The sequence below is a fragment of the Struthio camelus genome, chromosome 30 (genome assembly GCF_040807025.1).
Source record: "Struthio camelus isolate bStrCam1 chromosome 30, bStrCam1.hap1, whole genome shotgun sequence".
In the NCBI taxonomy this organism is placed as follows: domain Eukaryota; kingdom Metazoa; phylum Chordata; class Aves; order Struthioniformes; family Struthionidae; genus Struthio; species Struthio camelus.
Genome location: NC_090971.1, coordinates 4,057,463 through 4,080,043, shown reverse-complemented (window position 1 = coordinate 4,080,043; position 22,581 = coordinate 4,057,463). Strand labels below are relative to the sequence as shown.

The 22,581-nt window shown below is 41.3% G+C and overlaps 1 protein-coding gene across 2 annotated transcripts in view; it reads right to left on the bottom strand.

The window, feature by feature from the left end:
- ASH1L (ASH1 like histone lysine methyltransferase) overlaps positions 1-22,505 on the bottom strand; it is a 61,263-nt gene extending 38,758 nt beyond the window's left edge. For both annotated transcript variants that reach the window (XM_068922256.1, XM_068922257.1), the window contains exons 1-3: positions 22,296-22,505; positions 13,603-14,125; positions 1,152-5,901 (exon numbers count right to left, since the gene is read on the bottom strand). In XM_068922256.1, the coding sequence (XP_068778357.1) occupies positions 1,152-5,901; positions 13,603-14,025 (5,173 nt within the window). In that variant the 5' untranslated portion in view covers positions 14,026-14,125; positions 22,296-22,505. The remainder of the gene's footprint in view (positions 1-1,151; positions 5,902-13,602; positions 14,126-22,295) is intronic.
- Positions 22,506-22,581: the final 76 nt, after the last annotated feature.

The following is a 22,581-nucleotide window of genomic DNA, read 5'->3' as shown; positions in this document are numbered from 1 at the left end:
TACAGTTTCAGACATACCAAAATTATAGGAATATTTTTCTGTCAGCATTGTATGTAGGTGTATTTTCTTTTCCTCAGATTGGCTCACAACACAAAAACAGATGCTTTCAAAAAAGAGTAATTAATTAAATATGTTTTAAAGTAAAAACAAAATATATCAAGAACCTGAATTCTAATCTAATTATTGCAAGGTAACAGTCCACTCAGCACCGGAAATAATCCTCATCACCGGTGTGAAAGAATCCAGCCATTTCAGTCAGTAGCAAAAGCGATGTCTAACACCTGAGCAAACTATATCATTTTGAAATTAAGCCCTAATCTTTATATTGCACATTCTTTTCTTAATACCATGTAAATGAATAAGTTTAAAGTTTCAGAGTGGAGCTCTTTTCCTTTAACAACAATTCTCTGAGAGTATCATCGTGATTTGCTGTCTTTACAGTCTCAGATAGTTCTGTTTCAACTTTGCTTGAGGCTATGAGTTTCCCAATTACGAATACAGCAGTAATTTAAAAAACAAAGCTTGCTCTTATGCATTCCCAGCATCATTTAGCAACCGTTTTAAAAGTACTACCTAGAGGCCCCAAATCAGGGACTAAAGCTACAATGTAGTAATGATTATCAAAATACGTAAAATAGAATTATGAAAGAAAAAGGAAACGTTTTCTTGAATGGAAGGAAAGTTATTCACAATAGTAGTACTAACTGCTAGTCCATAACCAGTCAGCCAAACTTCAAAAGAAACAGAAAGATGACTTACTTAGTATAAAAAAAGAAATTTTAACTCATACTTTCTCCAGAGAGTTAAAATCTAAAAAAAAGTTAGACCTTTTAATAAAAAAAAAATCTTCCACATTACTTTATACATTGCTATAACAAAAGCAAGACAAATCCTGTGGGAAGAGGTACTTAGGTAGTCTCCTAAGCAGGTACCTAGGAGATACCGCATTAGCGTACACCGAACACTACACAGAACAGTACTTTCACAGAACAGAAATTCTCGAGAGTGGAAGCAAGAGCAGTACTAACAGTCAACACCGAAAAACTGCTATAAAACCAAAGCTATTTTTGCTAGGTTTTTATATGGCATGTTTGGTGTAACATAAGATTGCAAGGCACCCAGGAAAGTACATACAACTGAAGCTCCCCTACCTGGCAGCGGCTGTAGTGCCTTTTCAATGGAAGGCAACGGTTCCTTTCTGAGAGGTCGATTTAGCGAAGTATCCTGCGCACTGAAGAGTCCAGGACTGTCAGTTAGTTTTTTACGCCCATTGGTGCTGGTCGAGCTGGTGACCCTGCAGCTGCCTATTGCACTTGTGAAAAGATTTGTGTGTTCGTCGCTGCTAGCCGGCTCAGAGCTGGGAGTAAATCCTCCGAGGGACAGACCTGGGGAATTTTCTGAACAGTCTATCTGTAACGGTGTCTGCAATCCCAGTGCTAATGAATTAGACTCTGAAGGCTCTCTCCTGACCCACTGTTCATCTCTGCTTAGCAAACCCTTTGAAGGTGACAGGTGTGGACAAGACATATGGCATCGGTGTTTCTCTTTATGTTTGTATCTTTCGCCAACAGCCTCCTTCCCAAACCTGTAGCGCTTCAAGGACTCCAGAACTGTTCTAGAAGAGCTGTTAGCTGTTATAGTGTCCATGGAAACCTGTGGTTGTTCAGAAGAACGATGTTCTCTGTGTTTATGGCGATGTCGATGCTTATGTTCAAGCATCCAGCCATAAGCCATTTCAGGTGGAACACTGGGGTACGTGCTCATCGACAAGAGCGGGGTCCTACTCGTTGTGAGGAACGCCTCCTGGCGGAGAAGTTTATGCTTCTTCTTGTGGTATTTGGCGGGATTGAGAAGCAAGTGGCCGGTATGCATGTAGGAAGGCGGTGGCAGCGGGGTGGTAAAAGAAGGAGAAGGCGGAGGAGGATAAAGCGTTGGAGGGTACCTTCCATAATAACCTAACCCTATTGGAGCAGCTGCAAGGGGAGAAGGAGAATAAGGCATGCCGTAAGAGGGATAGAATCCGGTACCGGAAAGGGGAAAGCTGAGACTGTGCATAAAAGGCATTTCTGCCATAGCCTCCCGCATTTTTGGAGGCCTGCCTCTCTTTTTCTTTAAATCAGGTTTTCTAATGTAGTGCAAAGGATCTAAAGGAAAAGTAGGATGAGTGTAGAAACTATTGAAATTTATCCTAAAAATGGTAGGCAGTAAATCTCGGGGTATAAAATGGTGACTTCTGTGAGTTATTCTGATCTCACTTAATCGGCTTATTAACTCTTCTAATTCAGCAAGGAAATCTGGGTCCTGCCTACCTCGAAGCTGAGGATACTTCTTTTTCCTTTTTCGCTTCTGCCTTTTCATTTTGTCATAACTAAGGTAGTCATGACTTCGGCGCTTACACTTGTGTTTATGCTTTTCTTTTAGATTACTCAAAACGGTGGAAGTTTCAGGTGGAATAAGGGAAACGTGATCAAATGAATGCCTTTTCTTCTTTTGCCCACAAAACTTCTCTGCTCGATCTGAAGTGCTGTTATTATCTGTTCCTATTCCACTGTCACTGGGAATCGTCTCATCGCTGTGAGACTCGCTGACGGGGGAAGGAGTGGCTTCCTTCAGCGACGTCAGCTCACTCAAGTGAGAAGGAGAGTTTGGCAACAACGTAGGTGGAGATAATCTCCTCCTTCCTTTGGAAGCCTTCTTCATTGCAAGTGTCTGAACAACACTTCCTTGTCTGGAGTGTATGTGTAAATACGGCACTGAGCTGGGCTCAATAAATCCTGCATCACTGCTGACAGGGCTCTGTCCCCCGCTCACTGCAGAAGACTGAGAGCAAACCGGGGAGGGAAGAATCTCTGAATTATTAGCTGTTGAAGGCAGCAAATGGGGAAGTACTTGTCCTAGTGATGTCCCAGGAGTCTGTTGAGCAGACTTCTCAAGAACAGTCAAACTAGCTGAATTATTTGTTAAAATACCATTTAGGACAGCTTTAGGTTTCCTTCCTCTCCTTTTTCCTATGTAAATGGTTCCTTTCTTGCTGACGTTTATCTGCTGGCCTAACTTTGAACCAAATGTGGCAGCAAGAGTTGACACTGTGTTGTGGAGTTTAGATTGCACTTTCCCTTTGTTATTTGGTTCCACTGTACTAGAGAGAATTTGATTCAGAAGTTTCTTTCGCTTCAAAGTTTTCATTTTATTTATTTTCCGGATAATTGTTTTCATTAACTGTCCATTATTTCTCTTGGCAACTTTTCTGTCTGAGTCTACTTCCAGATCAGTCATGCTACAAATATTAGGTTTTTGGACTTCTTCTGGCCCTCGTAGCTGGTCCTTTCTCTCAAAAAAATCCCCACTTCGATGCTGATCGCTTTCAGACTCTATCTTGTTCGAATTATCTGTTGCAACAAAAGGGGCCACAGAAAGAATCGGTGGCTTCATTTTAATTGATGATCTGATCTGTCTTTTAGGTCTCCCTCTCTTTTTAGGAAAAGTTTGTCCTGACAGGCTCTGTTTTAGGGAGGGAATTTCTACCTCGGGCTGCAAAACTGGGGGTTCTTGCTCTTCCTTTGACTGCACTGAAAAGACCTTTGACGCTGGGATTTTTAGAGTTCTTTTGGGGGGACCTTCAAGCTCTGGCATCTCCTTTGATTTAGGTCTTCCTCTTTTGGGTTTATACATGTCAGGTAAGAAATCATCCGACAGACACAAACTAGAGGGTTGTTTGTGAGTACTGTAGAACTTTTGAGTCTGCTTGTCAGTCTCAGTTAACAGTGCAAGAGACTGCCCACCAGCCTCATTCAGTTTTGGCAACTGATGCTTGACAAACTCATGCTCCACAAATGAGGAGGATCCTATGTTTTTCAAGAATTTGGCCTGCTCCAAATTACCGTTTGATAGTGCACTGTATGAAATGTTTTTAAAAAGCTCGGACCTTTCTAGTTCTAGACCCTTCGGAGGTCGACACGTGTTTCTTGACACCACTTTAGTCCACCTTGGCTTCCTTCCTTTTCTTTTCTTTAAAGGTTTTGACTGCTGACTGGTGCTCAGATTTTTCGTTCCTTGGCAGGATTTCTCCGATGCAGTTATTGCACCAATCTTTAGGAACTGCTTGCTACTAAACAAGCTTGTAAAACTAACTACTGAAGGGGTCACAGTAGCATGAATGCTTGTTTCAGCTGCCAAAATGGGTTTTTTTCCTATAGAGGGACTAGTTCTTGAGGTTTCTACATGAGTAGCTTTTGAATCATTTAAATCTTTATCAGCACCTTTAAAATCAGTGCTCAGAGTATGGTTCAATGTTCTGTTTATATTCAGAAGTGTACTGTCAGAAGAAAACTGAGTTTTGCCAATCTGATCTGAAATACCTTCTAAGAGATCTGCTGTGGAACTTAAATGCAGAGAATTTGATGCTAACTGCAAAGATGTTGTTGAGAGGCTCCTATTTAAAGTGGCAACAGACACCGTGGGTGAAGGTGATGGAAGATTTCCCTCTCCGACTGCACTAAATGGGGACTTTGCTGTAGATACGTCTGAAGCACCTCCTGTCCTGAAGTCTGGTGAAGTGCAATATACTGGAGGCTGCTTTTCATGCTTAGATGTTTCATAAATCCCTTTTTCATTGGTTGGGTAACCATCCTGTGGAATGCATGTTCCTTCATTAAATACCTCTTTGCCTACATCAGCAATTTCTTTCCGAACTGAAAATTTTTCCAAGATACTTTCTTTATTCTGTCTTATAATATGCTTCTCAAATGTTTTGCTGGTAGGATTTTCTTTCAGTAAATCTGTAGTCTCATGGCTTTCAAGGCCACCGAGGTTTGAATTGCAAGGAAGCTTAAAGGGCTCTGAGGCAGGCATAAGAGAGTCTGCTTTCAGAGATCCAGAGTCCTTGTTAACCAAACCGACTGGAGTGCCGATTCCTGTTGGCTTCTTCCCAGAGTCCTTGTTAACCAGTCCCACCGGACTGCTAATCCCTGGCACCTTCCTCGCAGAGTCCTTGTTGACTGGTCCCATTGGACTGCCAGTCCCTGGTGTCTTCCTTCCAGAGTCTTTGCTAGTCAGAACCGTTGTACTGCCAGTCCCTGGCATCTTTCTCCCAGCATCCTTGTTAACCAGTCCTGTAGGACTATTAATGCCCAGCAACTTCTTCCCAGCATCCTTGTTAATCAATCCTGCTGGAGTGCCAATCCCTATCGGCTTCTTTACAGACTCCTTATTAGTTAATCCAGCTGGAGTGCTGATCCCTGGCGGTTTCCTCCCGACATCTTTGCTGATTAATCCAACTGCAGAGCTAGTCACTGGCTGTTTCTTTCCAGAGTCCTTGTTAACTAATCCTGTTGGAGTGCTGATCCCTGGTGGCCTCTTTCCAGAGTCCTTGTTAACCAATCCAATTAACGGGCCAATCCCTTGTGGCTTCTTCCCCGAGTCTTTGTTAACCAATATGGCTGCACTACCAATCCCCAATGGCTTCTTCCCTGAGTCCTTGTTAACTAATCCAACGGCAATAACTGATCCTGGCAATTTCTTTACCAAATCTTTATTAACTAATCCACTTGCAGTTATGGTTCCCGGTAGCTTCTTCCCAGAGTCTTTAATCAAACCAGCTGCAGTTCCACTTCCTGGCTTCTTCTGCTTTGTTTTGGAAGACTTTGAAGGAGGGCAAGTTGCAATAAGTTGAGCCAATTTTTCTGTTACAGTTGTTGCTCCGTTAATTTGTGTTCTATCCTTTAAATCAGAATTATGGCTACTGATAAGAGTTGGAGGCGATGACTTTACATAATCTGTCATTTCAGACTGCAGCGGAGAAAGTTTCTTAGTTAAAGGATTTGTTTCTACTTGTACACCTTCTTCCACATGGAATTCAACTGTTGCAACTTCTCCAGCTTTCTTGTAAAACTTCGAAGGGTCCTAGAAGTTAACAAAAAGAAAAATTATTTAGGAATAGAGCACAGACTCTCTCTGAGTAACACAGTATCTTCTCATGTTGAGATCATTATACCTGCTTTTGATCGTAAGGTACCTATACAAACACACGCTGCATGAACCTGATAGTTTTAAAGCAAATATATTTCAGTGGGCTCGTTAAGGATTTTTTTTAACGGTAAGAAAACCCGCTCTCACTCCCAATCGCCAATGCAAACCATTTAATCTGTCCCCCAATTAAAAATATTTTTAAAAATATTTCTGCCGAGCCATGCGCTGCAAGGGTAGGCATTTTGTGAACATGTCCACGCACAGCTCTACCAATGTGTCTCAATCTTGTTCCGCAATACTCTCAACCGCTGTAGTAAGGGATTCTCCCCAAAGCAGACTGCTGATTGTACTAAAATAAGTCAAACTGTTCTGCTGTTTGTACTAGAGCAACAAAACAGAGTAAACAATTAAAAAAAAAAAAGAAAGCAATACCCATTACCCCCAATAAATTAAGGTTTTCTTTTGGAAGGACATTAATTTTACATACAACTCCCAACAGATTATCTTTGAAATGCATTCTTAGCCCCTGGCTGCAGCGATTGTAAGACTCTCATTCTTTACAAGACAATTACATATGCACAGAGCTGGAAAACCTTATGGCATATACGATCTTAAGTGTTAAACAGACTATTAAGAGTGAAAGACATCATTGCCATATCTATCCAGCCCCGTGCAATGAAAACGAGTAAGGCGCTTGCATAGTACCAGATGTAATTAATTACAATCAGCATTATATTCATTATGTTTTGCAAAAACGTAACTATGGTTGGCCAATATTCAATTATGCTGAAGACAGATACAACTTGGGATCACTTTGAAATTATTTGGTAAACAGCAAACTTTGGTGCTGCTGAAGAACAACGTATTTGCTGAGCAAGCTACACTAGCATGATTTAAACAGGAGACTGCAAGCTGGATTCACTCTGATATAACTTCCTAGGAGATGTGAAGTAGCTGCTTGGGTAACATGTGCTGCCTGAACTGCCAGAGCCTCTGCGGCACATAAACAGGCATTCCAGATCCTGAGCTACTGCCTTTCTGCAGTGGTGGAGCAAGAGGCATGTTTCTTTCTGCCCACATGCATGCCTGGCACTTAGGTGGAAACGGCTGATCAGCCAGCACGACCCATGACATGCTTCCAAACATGCAATTCAACCATTCTAGCTGACACTGTGTGATACACCTGAGGCAGACTGTGAATACTAGTGATGCTAATTGAATAGCATTAAAATAGTCTTTCTTGATCAGCACTACGGACCACCTTCATAGAGTTACTTCCTGTTTCCTGTGGCTTTTAGCGGTTTAAATTTTAAAAATAACTTTGGAACCTAAATCTTCTTTGCTCGTTATATTTAGACACTTCTAAAAATTCCACTTAAGATGTGTTTTCTTGTGTGCAAGTGGAATTTCCTGTGTTTCAGTTTGTGCTCGTTTCCTCTCATCCTCTCACTGGCCACCACTGAGAAGAGTCTGGCCTGTAAGAGAAGAGTCTGGCACCTGAACATGGACTTCCATATAAAAATTTACACACACACACACTTTCTTTTATTTATTCTGTGTAGTCTGCCACCCTACTGGACTCCTTCAGTTGTATTCTTTTCCTCTACCATTTCTGGGTACCAAACGCTTCTTTTCAAACTGCTGCTGTTTTCCTATTAGTCTCCATTTCCAAATAAAGAACTTGGAAGTTTTACTAGATACTGAAATAAACAAACACTTTCAAATGCTAGCTTTGATGTAAACAAAGAGACCAAGATTTTGAAGACACGATTTTAGCATTAAACAAGGATTCATCGAAAGCTGAGGGCATTTGCCCTGGGAAGTTTCTATCTCATCTTGGGTAAGTGGATTTTTCAAGCTTACTGAAAACGATTTCAAAGAATATGGAAAATAAAAAACAAACTGCTACTGAAATAACAGGCAAGAGGCTGAGAAAAGTTTGTAATTTTTCTGCATTTTTAAAAACCCTTCCCTTATTTCATAGGGGAAATTATTTTCTATTTTTTATAAAACTACTTAATAATTAGCATTAATAGAAACAATCCAGGTTTTTTTTTTTTTTTTTTAAAGGAAGCAATTTCATTTGATAACAAAGCAGAAAAAGTGAACAGGAGGTATTGCTATCACTGAGGAGCATCATATAGGAAGAACAAGATACTGTTGTAAACTGGTAAGAGAAATAAAACTTAAGTGGTGCACAGCCATGAACTTTGGAAATAACAAGCAAATTTTCTGTAAACTGGGAGTTTGTCTAATGGAAGGCAACAGTGGAAGAAGCTGCTCTGGAAACAGTACTGGTTTGTAGTTCTTGGCTCATTTACCCTAAACTGCTCATATACTGAGGAAATCAGGTAAATCTCAGCTCAAACCAGCATCGCTACAACTCTAAAAACTAGCCAAAATGGATCACCCCACACGGCCAGGGCTAGCGTGTATCAACGTCTAAAACCCTGATGTACCAAAAGCTAAATTTCACTGGCCATTATGGTCACTGCCCTACCAGCCAGGCCAAAAGCGTTTCCTAAAAGTAAACAAGATTTCACAAAACAGCGACATGTCATTGATCAAAGTTCTCTTCTTTGGGGATGGTGGCCATGAGCACTGGTTGGGGTCACATGTCTCCAAACCTTGCTGCAGCAGAAGAATGAGACTCTCAGGTCATATCAGATACTTGTTTTAAAGCTGTGGTGCAAAAGAGATTGTGGTGTATGGAGAACAGGTTGGCATTTAGCCCAGCTTTCCCATGGCAGCTGCAATCTTATGTAAATTATGCTGGAGCTTCACATTTCAGGAACTTCCCCCAGCCGCCCTCCTACTCACAAAACAGACAGCTGGGGGGGCAGCCATGATACGTCCTAGAGCACTGGAGACAAAAAAGGTGCCACTTGTTCCTAAAATGACTTTTATTGTGCAAACCTACAGTCCATTACATGGAAAGGAGTGATCTCAAGTCCAAGACCTAGTACAGAGCGCTTTCAATGAATACAGCGCTTTAAAGCTTCAATGGTTTGTTTGGCCACGTTCACACACAGCTCTGCAAATGCACACCCAGTCTCTTGCTTTCATTTTGTCTGTGCTGCTTTAAGCTGGCATACATGCATCTCACTTGGCATTTCACCTTTCTCTTCTGGTGGTCCAATGGACCAGAGAGCCCTACTTCGCTGTTTGCTTTGAACAAATACACTGTTTTATATTAGAGAAAGCATAAAGTTGGATTTTAATGCAGAGACGGTTTAGTGAGGAGTACTAACAAATCATTCTCAGGGAAAAAAAAAAAAAAAATCATCTAACATGTCTCCTAGGTGCTTCATCCATCTAACTCACCTAATATGTTGAGGGACAAGCATATGTTTCAAGCTTCTTCACTGATACCTGCATGTGCAATGCACGTTAACTGTGCCACATAAGAGTCTGAACATTTTTTTTCTTAGATTACATACATTTTCAATTAAAAGTTCTGGACTATTATATATTAGTCTGACTCTCAGTCAGTAGACTTCAGCTAGGTTCAAAGCTATTAAAGACAGGTCTAGATTACACTGTATTAAAAAAATCATTCTGTCCTTTAAGATCTAGAACATTAGTTCTTGTGCAATCTTTAGCTGTAACTGTTTGGTATAAAACTACCCAACAAAAAGAGTCCCCCAAAGCAATTACATAAAACACATACATTTTCATAAATTTGGTATTATTGTTAATTTTGCTCTGATCTGGATTTAAAATTGTAAATCCCTTATGTGGATGCACGCTTTCCAGACTTGCATCATTAACTTGATGCATAAAAATTCCAAGTTACTTTGATATAACTATTAACAGGTTATAATCACTCATTCTAGAAACATCACAGAAGCCAACAGCAAAAATTGCCTTTAGTTCTGAAAAAGGCATTCATTGCTACACTACAGCATGATCTCAGACTTTTTTTTAACTTCCATCAACAGCAACTGTCATATTTCACTGCCAAATCAGGTATTTTCATTGGACAACGTATTTGCCATCATGACAAATCTATGGGGATTTTAGTCTCATTTCCTCAGGTTTCTAACTTTTATGGATGTGATACAAATAGTTCAAGTGCAAACTACCAAGTGAATCTGCTGAGAACTTGCTGTAGCAAATATTTTATTTTTAAATTACATAACATCACGGATTCTCTGTAGGTCTTTGCAGGTATTTTTCCAAAAGCATAGCACAGCTATGACGCATTTAGCTTCTTTCTTACTTTGCCTGGAAACTTAGCAAGCGTGGACTAAGGGATATTTTCAAAATACATTTATCCCTTATCATTTTAGCTGTTGTTCTTCCATCCAATGCCTAGGACATACCAACATGAGCATTCTGAAGAATCACAGAAATTTCATAATGCTTATGCAGTTGCAGTATCAATATATTCTACACAAGTTCCCAAAATAATGGGTGGAAGCATGTCTGGTGTTTATTCTTCAATACCAAGACGTGTAAGTTGTTTCTCAAAGCAAGTTTTAGCTAACTACCAGGAACAACATGACTTTGTGCAACTAGCTCAAGACAAAAACTCATGCCCCAGAACCTGCAGAAAACGTTCCTGTATGCCACTCTTCTTGAGTCGGCTGGAAAGAAGAATAAAAAAAGAATAAAAATGGAGACTTCTTTAGCTTTGGTACTTTTTTTTTTCTTGAAAATTTTCAATTAGTGGCTGTGATTTCATCAGTAGATTTTCCTGCAGCGCTTGCCTACATAACCAAGGGCAATAGAAAGAACTACAGAATATCTGCACTCAGCAGTTTTACAAAGAAATAAGGAGATGGAGTGAAAGGGCACGTTCCATCCTGCTTCACTGTTTTACCGTGAATACTTTAGAATTACAGCAGAGACTGTTACTATCGCTGCTTGCCCTCCTCTGCTATGCCATTGGCTGTATTGACCATGTATGCATAGGTAAACCATTCATACACCTCTTATGCTAAAACTAAGAGAAATAGAGTTTGTATTTATGTATCAGGCTCACACTTTCAAGCTTAGGAGGATGTACATGGGCCATATAGTAATGTCTGTCTGGACATACTTCTGAGGAAAAAAAAAAAAAAAAAAAGAAGAGGAAAAAAAGGAAATACCAATTTTACATTCAGTGTCAAAGAGCAAATTCAATGCTGTTTTGCTATTACAGTAATTTCTAATTTTGTTTCTCTAAACACCTGAGAATCTTAGCCATTTCTAGGTCTCTGTTTTGTAATTTTCTCTTCAGAAGACAATTAACTTCATTGCCTACTTGGTTCTGGAGAACAAACTGTAAGTATAAAATGTACCAACTTCAATTAATCCACTCATCTTTGAGAACGGAGATAAACCCTCTGTTGATAAAACTGAGGATATTGCCCAAGTTTTAAGAGTCATTTCAGTGGTAAGCTTAACATAGAAGCGTAACAATCATGACATGGGAGTACAAAGTCTTATCCTAATATTGCAATTTCTATGCTGACATTCACAGGAGAGGATTTCCATGACTTCTCTTTCTCTCTTAGCGGTTAACTGAGTGTACTGCAAGCACTAAATTTCCATTCAGTTTCTCAATTCCTCCTTTAAAAGCACAGACAGTTCAGTTTCATGACTTAACACACCTCAGAACATTGCCATACCTTGCAATGAATTTATCATATATTTGAATTTTTCCCCCTCAACAGAAAGGAAAGATTAACAGACCGCTTTCGTTTCTCCAAAGTGTAACTTGCAGAGTTAAAACCTGCTTCTGATTTTTTTCTAACTGTAATGAAATACAGTATAATATCTAAAACATGCAGTAGTTTTAAATCATGTTTAGCATTTGTTTCTATTAAGATAGTTTTCATCAGTCTTGCTGGAAATCAGTATGATGCTGTAAAACAGACATTTCTAACAATCTAAAGTGCCAGAAGGGCAACAGAGAACACAATAGCAAACAAACTTAAAAACCATTTTAGTACAATTCTTCAGAGAGAACGGAATATTTCAAATGAAAGATCATTAGTCAGAGATAAGAAAGTATTTAAAAAAATGAGAATTTACGTTGTGGAGACAGACTTGACTTTTTATTTATGCTATGCATTTAGACTAATCATTAGAAAAGCAGCAGGAGTAACTCCACTTAGAACAGCTGAAATTAGGCATATCAAAGAATGGTATCATTAAAATAATGAAATCTAGTTTAAAAACTTAGGGCCAGAAAGGACCACTGTGATCATCTCGTCTGACCTTCATCTAAGAAGGACCACGAACTTCACCTTACTGAATGTTTTTTGTCAAATTTCCAATTTCCATTTGAAATAGGATGGTTCTTTGAGAAAGAAATCTAACCCATCAACAAAGATGTCAAGGGATGAAGAAATCATGTCGTCACCTTCTGAGTTCCAATATTAATTCTATTAATTTCTGGTAAAAATTCCCTGGGCATGATCTCTTGATGCAATGGGAAGGTTTCCATACTTAATGACTGAGCACTTTGCTGTTAAGAAAGTCTTAACTGCAAGAAATAGAACCTCAAATCAAACATCAGGAGAGATCAATGAACTGATATCTCAGATCGGCCTAACACCTAACTCATAGTAACCCATCTACCTTTTTGGTTTTTGCTTTTTTAAACAAAGCTAGCAGTATCATGACAAACAGCAATCTACTTTTCCAATTCTTTTTTCAGGATGAAGCTGGAGAAAGCATCAGAAACTATAAGAATGTTAGAGAGGCCTCAGCTACAGCTTAAAGTTTGACAATATACCACTTTTGCTTCAGCATTTCTCGTTCAATAGGCTGACTAAGAGCCCCTTTTGTTGATATTGGGGAAAAAAATCTAAGCTGAAAAGGTAAAAGTTTGGAAAAAGTCATTTTAGTCATCACCCTTAACATATGGCATACTCGTTCTTTAAGGGTAAATTTACTTCGTCTCTTTGAAGATCCTCTTCCTTAAGAAAATTTAAGTATGGGTATGCCAGGCAACAGAAAAAGGGTTCTTGCCATTTATCCTCTGTTCCCTTTCTGTTATAGCTGCTCTTACTTGTCACATCACGCATATCATAAAACAAGACATCTTCAAGGGCAGGGCTGTCTCCTTACATTTGGAAAACACCTGGCACATTTTTCATGCCATTGCCTTTGCATGTCATTGGTCTGTTTTCTATCAAATCTAGAAACATATTTTTTGCATTTCAGACACTATTCGATACTTTTATCAACAGTGTTAGTTAAAACACATAGCAAAAACAATGGTTCTAACAGTTGAAAAATAATATAAATTCAGATACTATAGAGATAAGCACAGTAAATACACAGTCCTATTTAAATAGGGACAAAAAACCTTTCTTCTACACAGGAGACTAAAAACTATTGTATTACTTTTCAGGCATTTACCTATGATATCAATTCATGCCAACAAGGAAATGATTTCTCTCTCACAGTTGAGGAAAAAAAAACAAAACAGAACACCAAAGCTGATAAGCTGTGAAAGAGCAAAATTATTTTTCCGCTGATCAAAATGAAATCAAACCATTTTTAACTTTGGCATTTTCAATATTAGAAATTACATGGAAAAACAGTCAGTAGAATATGATTGTGCAGGGATGTCAGAAACTTCTAAACAAGTTTAAATTGACTATAACTTGCAAACCAACGCAGAAGCACACTACTCACTTGTTTTGCAGGACAATGTTCATTCTTCTCATCTGTCATCTTCCCACTCTTTGGTGCCCTTCTTGGTTGCTTGATGCTGGTTTTTATAGCAGGCCGACACACATAATTCTCAAGGTTCTTAGGGGGCTTCTTCGTTCTCTTAGCTTGTAGACCGATCTTCAGTTTCAAGTTTCCCTCCGAAAAGTTTGTTTCTTTCACTGAAAACTGTTGCTGTGCATCAGTCAGAGCCTCGTTCTTCCCATTTTCCGAACCATTCCCCTCCCGATTCTTCTTCTTACTATCTTCTTCTTCCTGGGTGCAACTTTCTAGTTCTACTTCTCCTTTTCCCACCAATGTGCCAATGTTTACTACAGAGGGGCTTTTCCCAGAAAACCCTTCAGAATCAGAACCCAAGCCTAACATAGCAGTATTCCGAGGGTCCATCACAGGCGGAATATATGCCTTCAGGTAATCTTAGGGAAGATTTACAGAGATGCGTTCCACAGACAATCTGTTCTAGTACTGGTAGCCAGCATCTTTTACTCTGTAGAAGGAAAAGAAAAACAAAAGTAAACTTCAGTTTTATATCAGAAATAAAATAAATATTAAAAATCATTAGAAAGCAAATAATCATATTTTAGAACGTTCCAGAGAAGCATAGTTATGCAACTGATGTTTCAAAACACCAAGCCTTCCTCTTACCTATTACAAAAATATGATTTCTTGTAAAACCATTTTAAAAATCACAGGTGAAAATCAAAAGCCCAGGACTATTCTTATATACTTTCCAATTCATCCATAGGACAGTTCAAATTTTTCCTCGAGTCAGAGCCCAGCAACTCCTAGCACTGCCACTCTTATTCTGGACCCAGCGAAGCAGTTACATCCAAGGAACGACGCTGCTAATGAAACCTATGATAAAGCATGCAAAAATCAGAGACAATGTAGTGTTAATCCTTTGAGGCACCAGGAAAGTTAAGCTTAACCCAAGAGCAAACTGGATCTCAAACATGCTGCAACACCTGCTTTTTAGTTAAGAACTTTCCATAATTCAGGGAGGAGGATGGGGATGAGGGAGAACAGAAAAAGCAGAAGAAAAACGCCACGCCTGAAGTTGTACTTCCTGGAGTACAGGAACAGAAAAGCTCATGATCCTATGTATCATTAGGGACACTACTATGTATATGTAATTCACCTATTTGCCACCAGATATTAGAGGGAACCTTTTTGTCTTAACTTCCATAAAAAACTAAGGCAAAAGTTTCTTATTTGTACCAACTTGCTAATGCAAGGGTCTCCAGTCCCTGATGGGCAGGCTACTTAACCACTGCGCCAACACTGCCTCCTGCGCTTGCACACAGACTAGCACGGAGCCAGAAACTGCTGTTTCCTCCGCTGCCAAAGAACAAAAAAGCTGGGCAACCCATTGTATTGTTAACAGTGACTTGAAAGAAAACAAAAGTCACCACAAAAACAATTTGCAGAAGATACAAAGGTGCTGTACTGATAACTTCCAAAGAGGACAAATCACAGGTTTCTGTGCAAGGCACAAGTTAAACGCACGCGTTTCAACGTGGTCAGATGTAAGAGTAAGGACAAGTAATATCTACAGAGCTGGGGATGTGAAAAGCAGCAATGCTCAAAAGGACTTTATGCATAAGATGAACAGGAACGCCTGGTGAAACATGATAGCCACAAGGACATACACATACTTTTTCAGTATAGCACAAGGGCTGAGGTCTTTTTGACACTGCTACTGCAATATACATTGTCCAGGTGCCCATTCACCCTGTAGGTATGACACACTCAGCCGTTCCAGACCAAACACCACTTTGCTGCAGCAGCACCTTGAGGAAAGCTCTCCGTTCTCAAGTTCCAGAACGGATCCCAGGAGCAGTAAGAGAACAACCCTTGTAGGCGGCTGTATTTGTTTTAGGAGCAAACCAGAAAGTTTTTAAATATCTTACTCATTTTTAAAACAGCACCTGAAAGTGGACTAAATGCAAATACATGAGAAGCAGGTCTCCAAAAATATCAACAGACTGAAAAGGACATCACGGGAACCAATTCAGCCCGATTTTCTGTTCTTATCTTCTATGCAATTCTGAAGGCTAAATCATAAGGAACACAATGAAAAGACAGCAGACAGTTGGGTTTCATTTCCCTTCAGACACACATCTGCTAAACAGAAATCTAGACTCCTAAATTAGCTGCCAAACAAACCCATCCTGAAGCAGTCGCTTTCAGGTTTGCGGCAGAGATCCTTATAAACAATCAGCAGGAAAACGAAAACGCAAACGCACTATGTTTTTAAGGAATAAGACTCCCTGATCCTGCGTTCCATCCATCAATTATTATGAACCTGTCAGCCAGTTTTGACCCAGTTTTGCAAAGGTGGATGTAGGCATGTAACACAGTCAAGTTCCAAAAAAATTAGTCACTAAGATGAAGATGAGATCTATATTCATATCCTCCCTGAAAGGAAACGCGTCTATGAGTTCAAGAATTATCTATGACATTTGGCCTCCTTGCAGGTCACCACACACACGCTCCAGCCCATCAGCACGTGGCAGGTCCAGGAGCCACAGTACTTACGCCTCTCGCCCAGAGAGCAATCAGAAACACAGCAGTGAGGAGGTGGTATTTAGGGGTGGCTCAGGAGACAAGAGCGCTGTATGCAAAGGGGGAAGGATAAGGACTGTGAAAGAGATCTGGTGATCCCAGCAGGACTGAGGCAACTGTAGCGGACAGGGGTTGGAAGACAGAAGCCAGGGTCACTGAGGACAGAAGAAATGCTGCTGAGAACACAAAATACAAAGCATTCAAAAAACTAGGCTTCTAGTTGCAGTCTCGGATAAAAACTTCTTCTCACACATTCTATGCATGTTATTTAAAGGGATTTCTATCTGTAGTTACAACTTTTCAACTAAGAACATCCTGAAAAATAGAAAATGGTATCATTACTCAGAAGATCACAGGTAACTAGATAAAATCTCCATTTTTCAAAAAAAAAAAAAAGAGAGAGAGAGAGAGAGAGAGAGAGAGAGGTATGACATGGGGCTTGAAAGCAAATCAGTGAGAGTTCCTGGTTCTAGGCCCAGTGTTCAGTCCATCAGGCTACACCATGCCACTGAAAATTGGATTTTTCCTACATGCTGATGTACAAAGGAAAACTGGCCAGCAGTCTAGTAGTTTTAGGCTAATTAATTTTTATTATCCAAATTCAAGAAAAGGAGAGAACCCTACAGGCCATTACGCAATGCAAACCTCTTGTATCTATGTTCACCCAAATATTTCTTTCTCTAGTCCAGTAAGTACAGCCCAAAACAGCTACAACTCTCCAGTCATTTTCTTACCAACAAAATTATTTTGTAAGCTTGAAAACTCAAATCAAATCGAATGTAAGCTACATGAACCAACACCATCTATACTGCTGCATTTGGCTCCACATTTACTTAGTGGCAAGACTTTAAGGAAATAAAGGATTACACGTGCACACAGTGACCTTGCAAACTGCAAGACCAAGACAAAGTGCACATTCAGAATTAAAGGCTAAAAGAGAACTGTGTTAAAACCTTATTCTATGATAACATAGAATTAGTTACTATCCTAGAAGCAAAGTCACAAAATTGATGGCTCTCATGAACATGTACCAGGTCATTTTATTTATCCATTAATTCCTCTCTACACAGACAACAAAAATGCTAATCCTGGACCTAATCATCATTTTGCCTCAATTACTGTAATCTTCTTCTCTCTGACTCTCCAATTACCCCACTCTAATTCATAGAAAATGTGTCTGCCAAATTGATCATTTTCATAACCATGAACTGATTAGAGCTCATCTCTTTGAATCCCAGCGATGCTTTTTCTTCCCTGCCTCATCAAGTTCAAGCTTCCTGTCATTGCCTTTAAGGTGTACATAACTGTACCCTGGTTCTTCAGTTGTACCTGTACCTTAGTACTTTCTGTTTCCCCAGTGATGACCATCGTATGTTTTTCTTCTAAATAACACCATTACATTTTCTGTGCTACTCTTCACATTTTGGATGCTCTTCCTGCACCACTCCACAGAATCTTTACCTTTCTTCTTATGACTCCTGCTTTAAGAGCTCCTTGGGGATGTCACAATGCAGTTGAGCAGCTAAATACCAACAGTTGTACTTCAGAGACAGCTATAAAAGCTTGCAATTAATTTTCTCTGAATAGGCCAAAGATTTGGTACTTTCAAGACACACAGCTATCATATTTACATGTCAATATAACGTACATACCTGCGCTTTCCCTTTCCACATTTGTTCCGTTAATTTGCAAAGTCTTGTTTCATTTATACTAGAGGCTTCTTACAGATCAGGAAAATACATAAGACTATGGACTTGCAACGTACTTTAATGATGCTGATCCCAAAAAACACGTTTGCATGTTTCCACCAAAAGGAGTTGTACAGGAAAACCACTATATTCATCTGAGACAACAAAAAAGATTCATGTTAACCTAAAGCAGCGGAGCTTTCTTGCCCATGGTTACAATTACGTATTTACTAAAGTGTTGCCATTTAACCATACTGCTTCATAACTTTAAGATCAGAGTCCGTACCTTTATAATCACACAGTGTGGCATTCTACACAAGGCCAAGACTTCTGCTCAGCGGTTCATCTACCGCTTCTGACACTCTGCAGACCCACAGCAGGTCTTTCCGAAGGGGGCTCAACATTTTGGATTTAAAGATTCTGAGTGACAAAAGAAATTGCCGTTTCCCTTGGGAATCTATTCCCAGATCTAATCTGCATCCCCCAACAACTTGTATCCATTGGATCTTATGCTACCTTCAACTTTGCTAGATTAAGCGCTATCTAGTATCAGATCTCTACATAGCCTTAACAATTTATGATCACGACACATGCAAACCATCTCCTCAATAAGTAAAACATCCTGAAATTCCAGCCTCTCATCCAGTAGATTTGGTAGACCTCAAAATACTCCTGTAATATTCCTTTGCAAAAAATAAAAAAATAAAAAAAATAAAAAGGAAGCATTTTAACATCCCTTTTGACATGTGCTAACTAGAACTCAATGGTGTGCATTAATGATTTTTCTAATGCCATACACAGTGTTTTAACTCCTATTATTCATTCTTATTCCCCTGTTGACACATCCAAAGCCCTATTTGCCCATCATCCACTATGATTTCTGTTCTTCTAATTCCCTGCTTTTCCAGAATAAATGCCAGGGGTTGACCTATGCTGTCAGCTCCTAGATATATGATTTCCCCCATTAGCAATATTAAATGAGAATTTTTTTTCCCTCTATCTAGTTTACTATGTAAGCCTCATTTCTGCTGCTACTTTTGTTGAAGTAAACATACCGTGATTTTATATTTTGAAGTTGAGTATTTCTCATTTGTAAAAATAAATTGTTCTCTCAGAAACAGTAGGGTATCTTTGATTTTATTAAGAAACTCTTTCCACAGCTCCAGGTCCAGGGGACATTTAAAACATTCAGCTGAGCGTCTGAAGTCCCAGGACATTACTAGTAACTGCATGCCCTCCCACAATTCCTTCTAATCTTCCATCCTTGTCTTCTTTCACTGCAGAAGACAGCTACTATACCCACCCAGAAGTTCTTTCGCAAAAGAGAATAAAATGTGCTATTAAAAAAAAAAAAACCAACCTATATTCCTCCATATCATCTATCCTAAGAAGCTACATGGATCCCTGGAGGTCACTGAATGGGAAGTTAAAAGACTGCGAATCACCTGTGTGAGTATTTCTAAATGTTTACACATGGAGATACTTCTCAGAAATAAAACTGTTTCTGTTATATGGAGTGAGAGACATTATGCTTTACAAACAGAATGTTAGACGTTTTTAACAGACATCAAAATATCAGAGTCCCTCTCTTACCAGTAAAGAATGAATATTATTCAGAAGTGTTAGCGGCAAAGACAGGAGGGGCCATGACGTGTTGGAATGGCAAACGGTAGCGCAATGCTTATTTTCGAGGGAGAAATGTGCAGAGTGCAGACATGAGGCCACTTTATAAGAATGCTCCAGTGGGAGGAAAAACTCTGTAAGCAGATACATTGTTTCTTCTGATCTCTTACCCTAACTGAAGAGTTTGAAACAAAATTGAATTTTGACTTCCCCAGATCCTGGTTTAACTACTCACATACAAATTCATACCCAAATGCTAAACACGGCATAGCGACAACTGCATTTGGTCAGACCAAAGATTCATTATAAAGGGGAGGAGGAAGAAAAAAAAAAAAAAAGAGAGATAAAACATGCTGTGATGATTCCCCTAAAATTCTCTCCAACTCCACATCTGTGATTCAGGAACTTCCCAAGAAGCACATCTTTACATCCATCTCATAGCTCCCAATGGGTTTTTCTGAACTCCAACCCTATTATTTATACCCAACCTAGTAGAAGGTAACGTAAGGAAGACAGCAAACCAGTACTTCTCCTTAAATTCGTGACGTAATGTGCAGAAAATGCATTTGGCTATGCCAAAAAAAACGTGGTAGGACAGTCATGTACACCATGGAAGCCATGCAGCCAAACAGGTAAGGCTGTGATACGGAAAATTAGGAACAGATATAGATTTTACTTTCACAGAGTAATCGTATTAGATCAGCATATCAGATTTTTTTGAAAGCTGCCAGATAAAAAACATGACCTCACTGGGGTGGAAGAAACATGTCCACAATGGCAGGAGTCCACCTCTTGCCAAGGGCAGTAAAAAGGGGAGAGTGTGTGTGTGTGTGTGGGGGGGGAACCAAACACCACCAACAACAATCTGCGTTCCATTTGACAATAATACCATTTAAAAACCACTGTCATTCAGCAGCTATACGTACTACTGCCATTTTCCTCTTGCATTGTAATTGATATCAGTAATCCTGAGTCCTGTGCTGTTTAAACTGCTTGTTGTATCCTCATGGACAGTTTAAACTTCAGGACTCAAGACAAGTTTTTTCTTTCAGTAAATCATGACTAAATTATTTTGCTGTTCATTATCACTGAAACCCTAAGTGCTTTTCAGATGCCTGTTGATTGCCTGTCGCAATCAAATGCGGCTAGAGTGCAAAAGAGAATTTGGAATAATTTTGTCTTTAAAACCAAGAAATACTACAGAAAAATACATTGTCTTATACAGTTTGAAAAAGCTACTGAGGTTGTAGCCTTCGATTAAGGCGGCTTCTTGAGCTATTCAAGTAGGCAGACACATGACTTCAGAGGCCATCTCTACCCATGAACTCGAACAGCTGCTGGCACTTCCCCATTCACACAGAGGCAGAAACACCAGGGACAATCTCAAGGATGACCACTTGAAACGTAAGTCTTCCAGGATCCACCCAAAACGCTATGAGCTCCCAAATTCTTGGAAAATATTGTTTTTGCAAGTAGAGTCTACACTAATGCAAGGAAGACAAAATCAGAATAAACAACAAACAATGCAGAGAAGGTGCATTATTCTTGAAAACAAAAACTAGGCCTATTTAAATATATGATCATAGTGTCACAGATGATTCCTTTAACATCACATCCATCCTTCATTCCTTGCTCCAGAAGGTCTCCCAATAAGGCTGGATAGTCAGTGTAAGGACCTATTATTTCAGATTTCTTATTTGCTCCCGAGAACATACAACTACCATGAGAGTGAACATATGTCCTGAGGCCATCTGATGGAAACCCACATTCCAAGTAGTTTCTAGTTTTTGTTAAGCAATTAACAGGGTGAAGAAACCGCAAACCGAAGGCGAAAAACAGGAGTTAGAAAGTCAGGAGATTACCTAATAAGAAAAAAAGGACAGCAGCACGCTTTGGCTTCTGATCCGAGAGATGCGGACAAGCTGAGAAACGTTGGGCTCAACCAGCAAAACCCCAACTACCGGTCGCAAGACTAAACGGAATTAAGAACCCAAAGAAGGTAAGATTTCAGAAACGTGATTTTCGGGCGAGGCAAGCAGCAAAGCCTACGAGCGACTGACCTCAGCTAGCCAATAGCCCCACAAGTAAAACGAGCAAGCTGCCAGAGAGACTCCCAACCCCATTCCGTCATCCCCCTGACAACTCCGCCTGCACCACCGCCGCCACCACCTCCACCTCTCGCCTGAAGGACGGACCACAGCGTCCCCACCATCTTCACCCTACAGAAAGATGAAAGTTTCAGAGATGCGGAGACTTCCACGCCGGCCCCCATCACCAGCAAACTTCCTGCCACCCGGCGCGGCAGCCCGGGCGAGCGGGGACAGCTGTCAGGCGACAGCGCCCCCCCCCCCATCCGCCCCCCCCCCAATCCCCCGCGGCCCGGCACGACGCGAGAGCGCCGCTGTCCGCCGGTTCCCCCCCCCCCAACCCCAACCCCGCTCCCGGCTCTGGCCGCCGCGGGCCCGGCTGTCAGGCAGCCCCCGCCCCCTCCCGCCGCGGGCCCGGCTGTCAGGCAGCCCCCGCCCCGCTTGAGGCACGGGGGCCCGGCGGCATCCCCCGCCCCGCCCCGCTTCAGGCCCGGCGGCATCCCCCGCCGCCGGGGACGCCCCGCGTTGTCGAGCGGGGGCCGGGGCCGGGGCGGCGCGGCGGCGGAGCGGAGCGGGGCGGGGCGGAGCGGGGCGGCCCCCACCGCGGCTCCCCGGCCAGGCTCCCCTCCCCCCCGGGCTCCGGGCCTGAGGCGGTCCCAGTCCCCGCCCGCCCGCCCGCTCGCTCGCTCCTCACCGTGTCAGCGACAGCACGGCCGGGGCCGACGACGGGCTCCTCCGCGCCGCATCCTCCCGGCCGCCCGCGCGGACGGACGGGGCCAGGGCGGGAGCCGGACCGACCCGCCGCCGCCGCCGCTTCGGCCCTGCTCGGAGCCGAGGCAGCGAAACCAAAATGGCGGCGGCTCCTGCTTCACCGCGAGCGAGCGCCCGGCGCCCCGCCCCCCCCACCCCGCGCCGGGCCCCGCCCCCGCCCGGCCACACCCCCCTCCTGGGCCTAGCCCCGCCCCCTCCCCCGCTCCCGT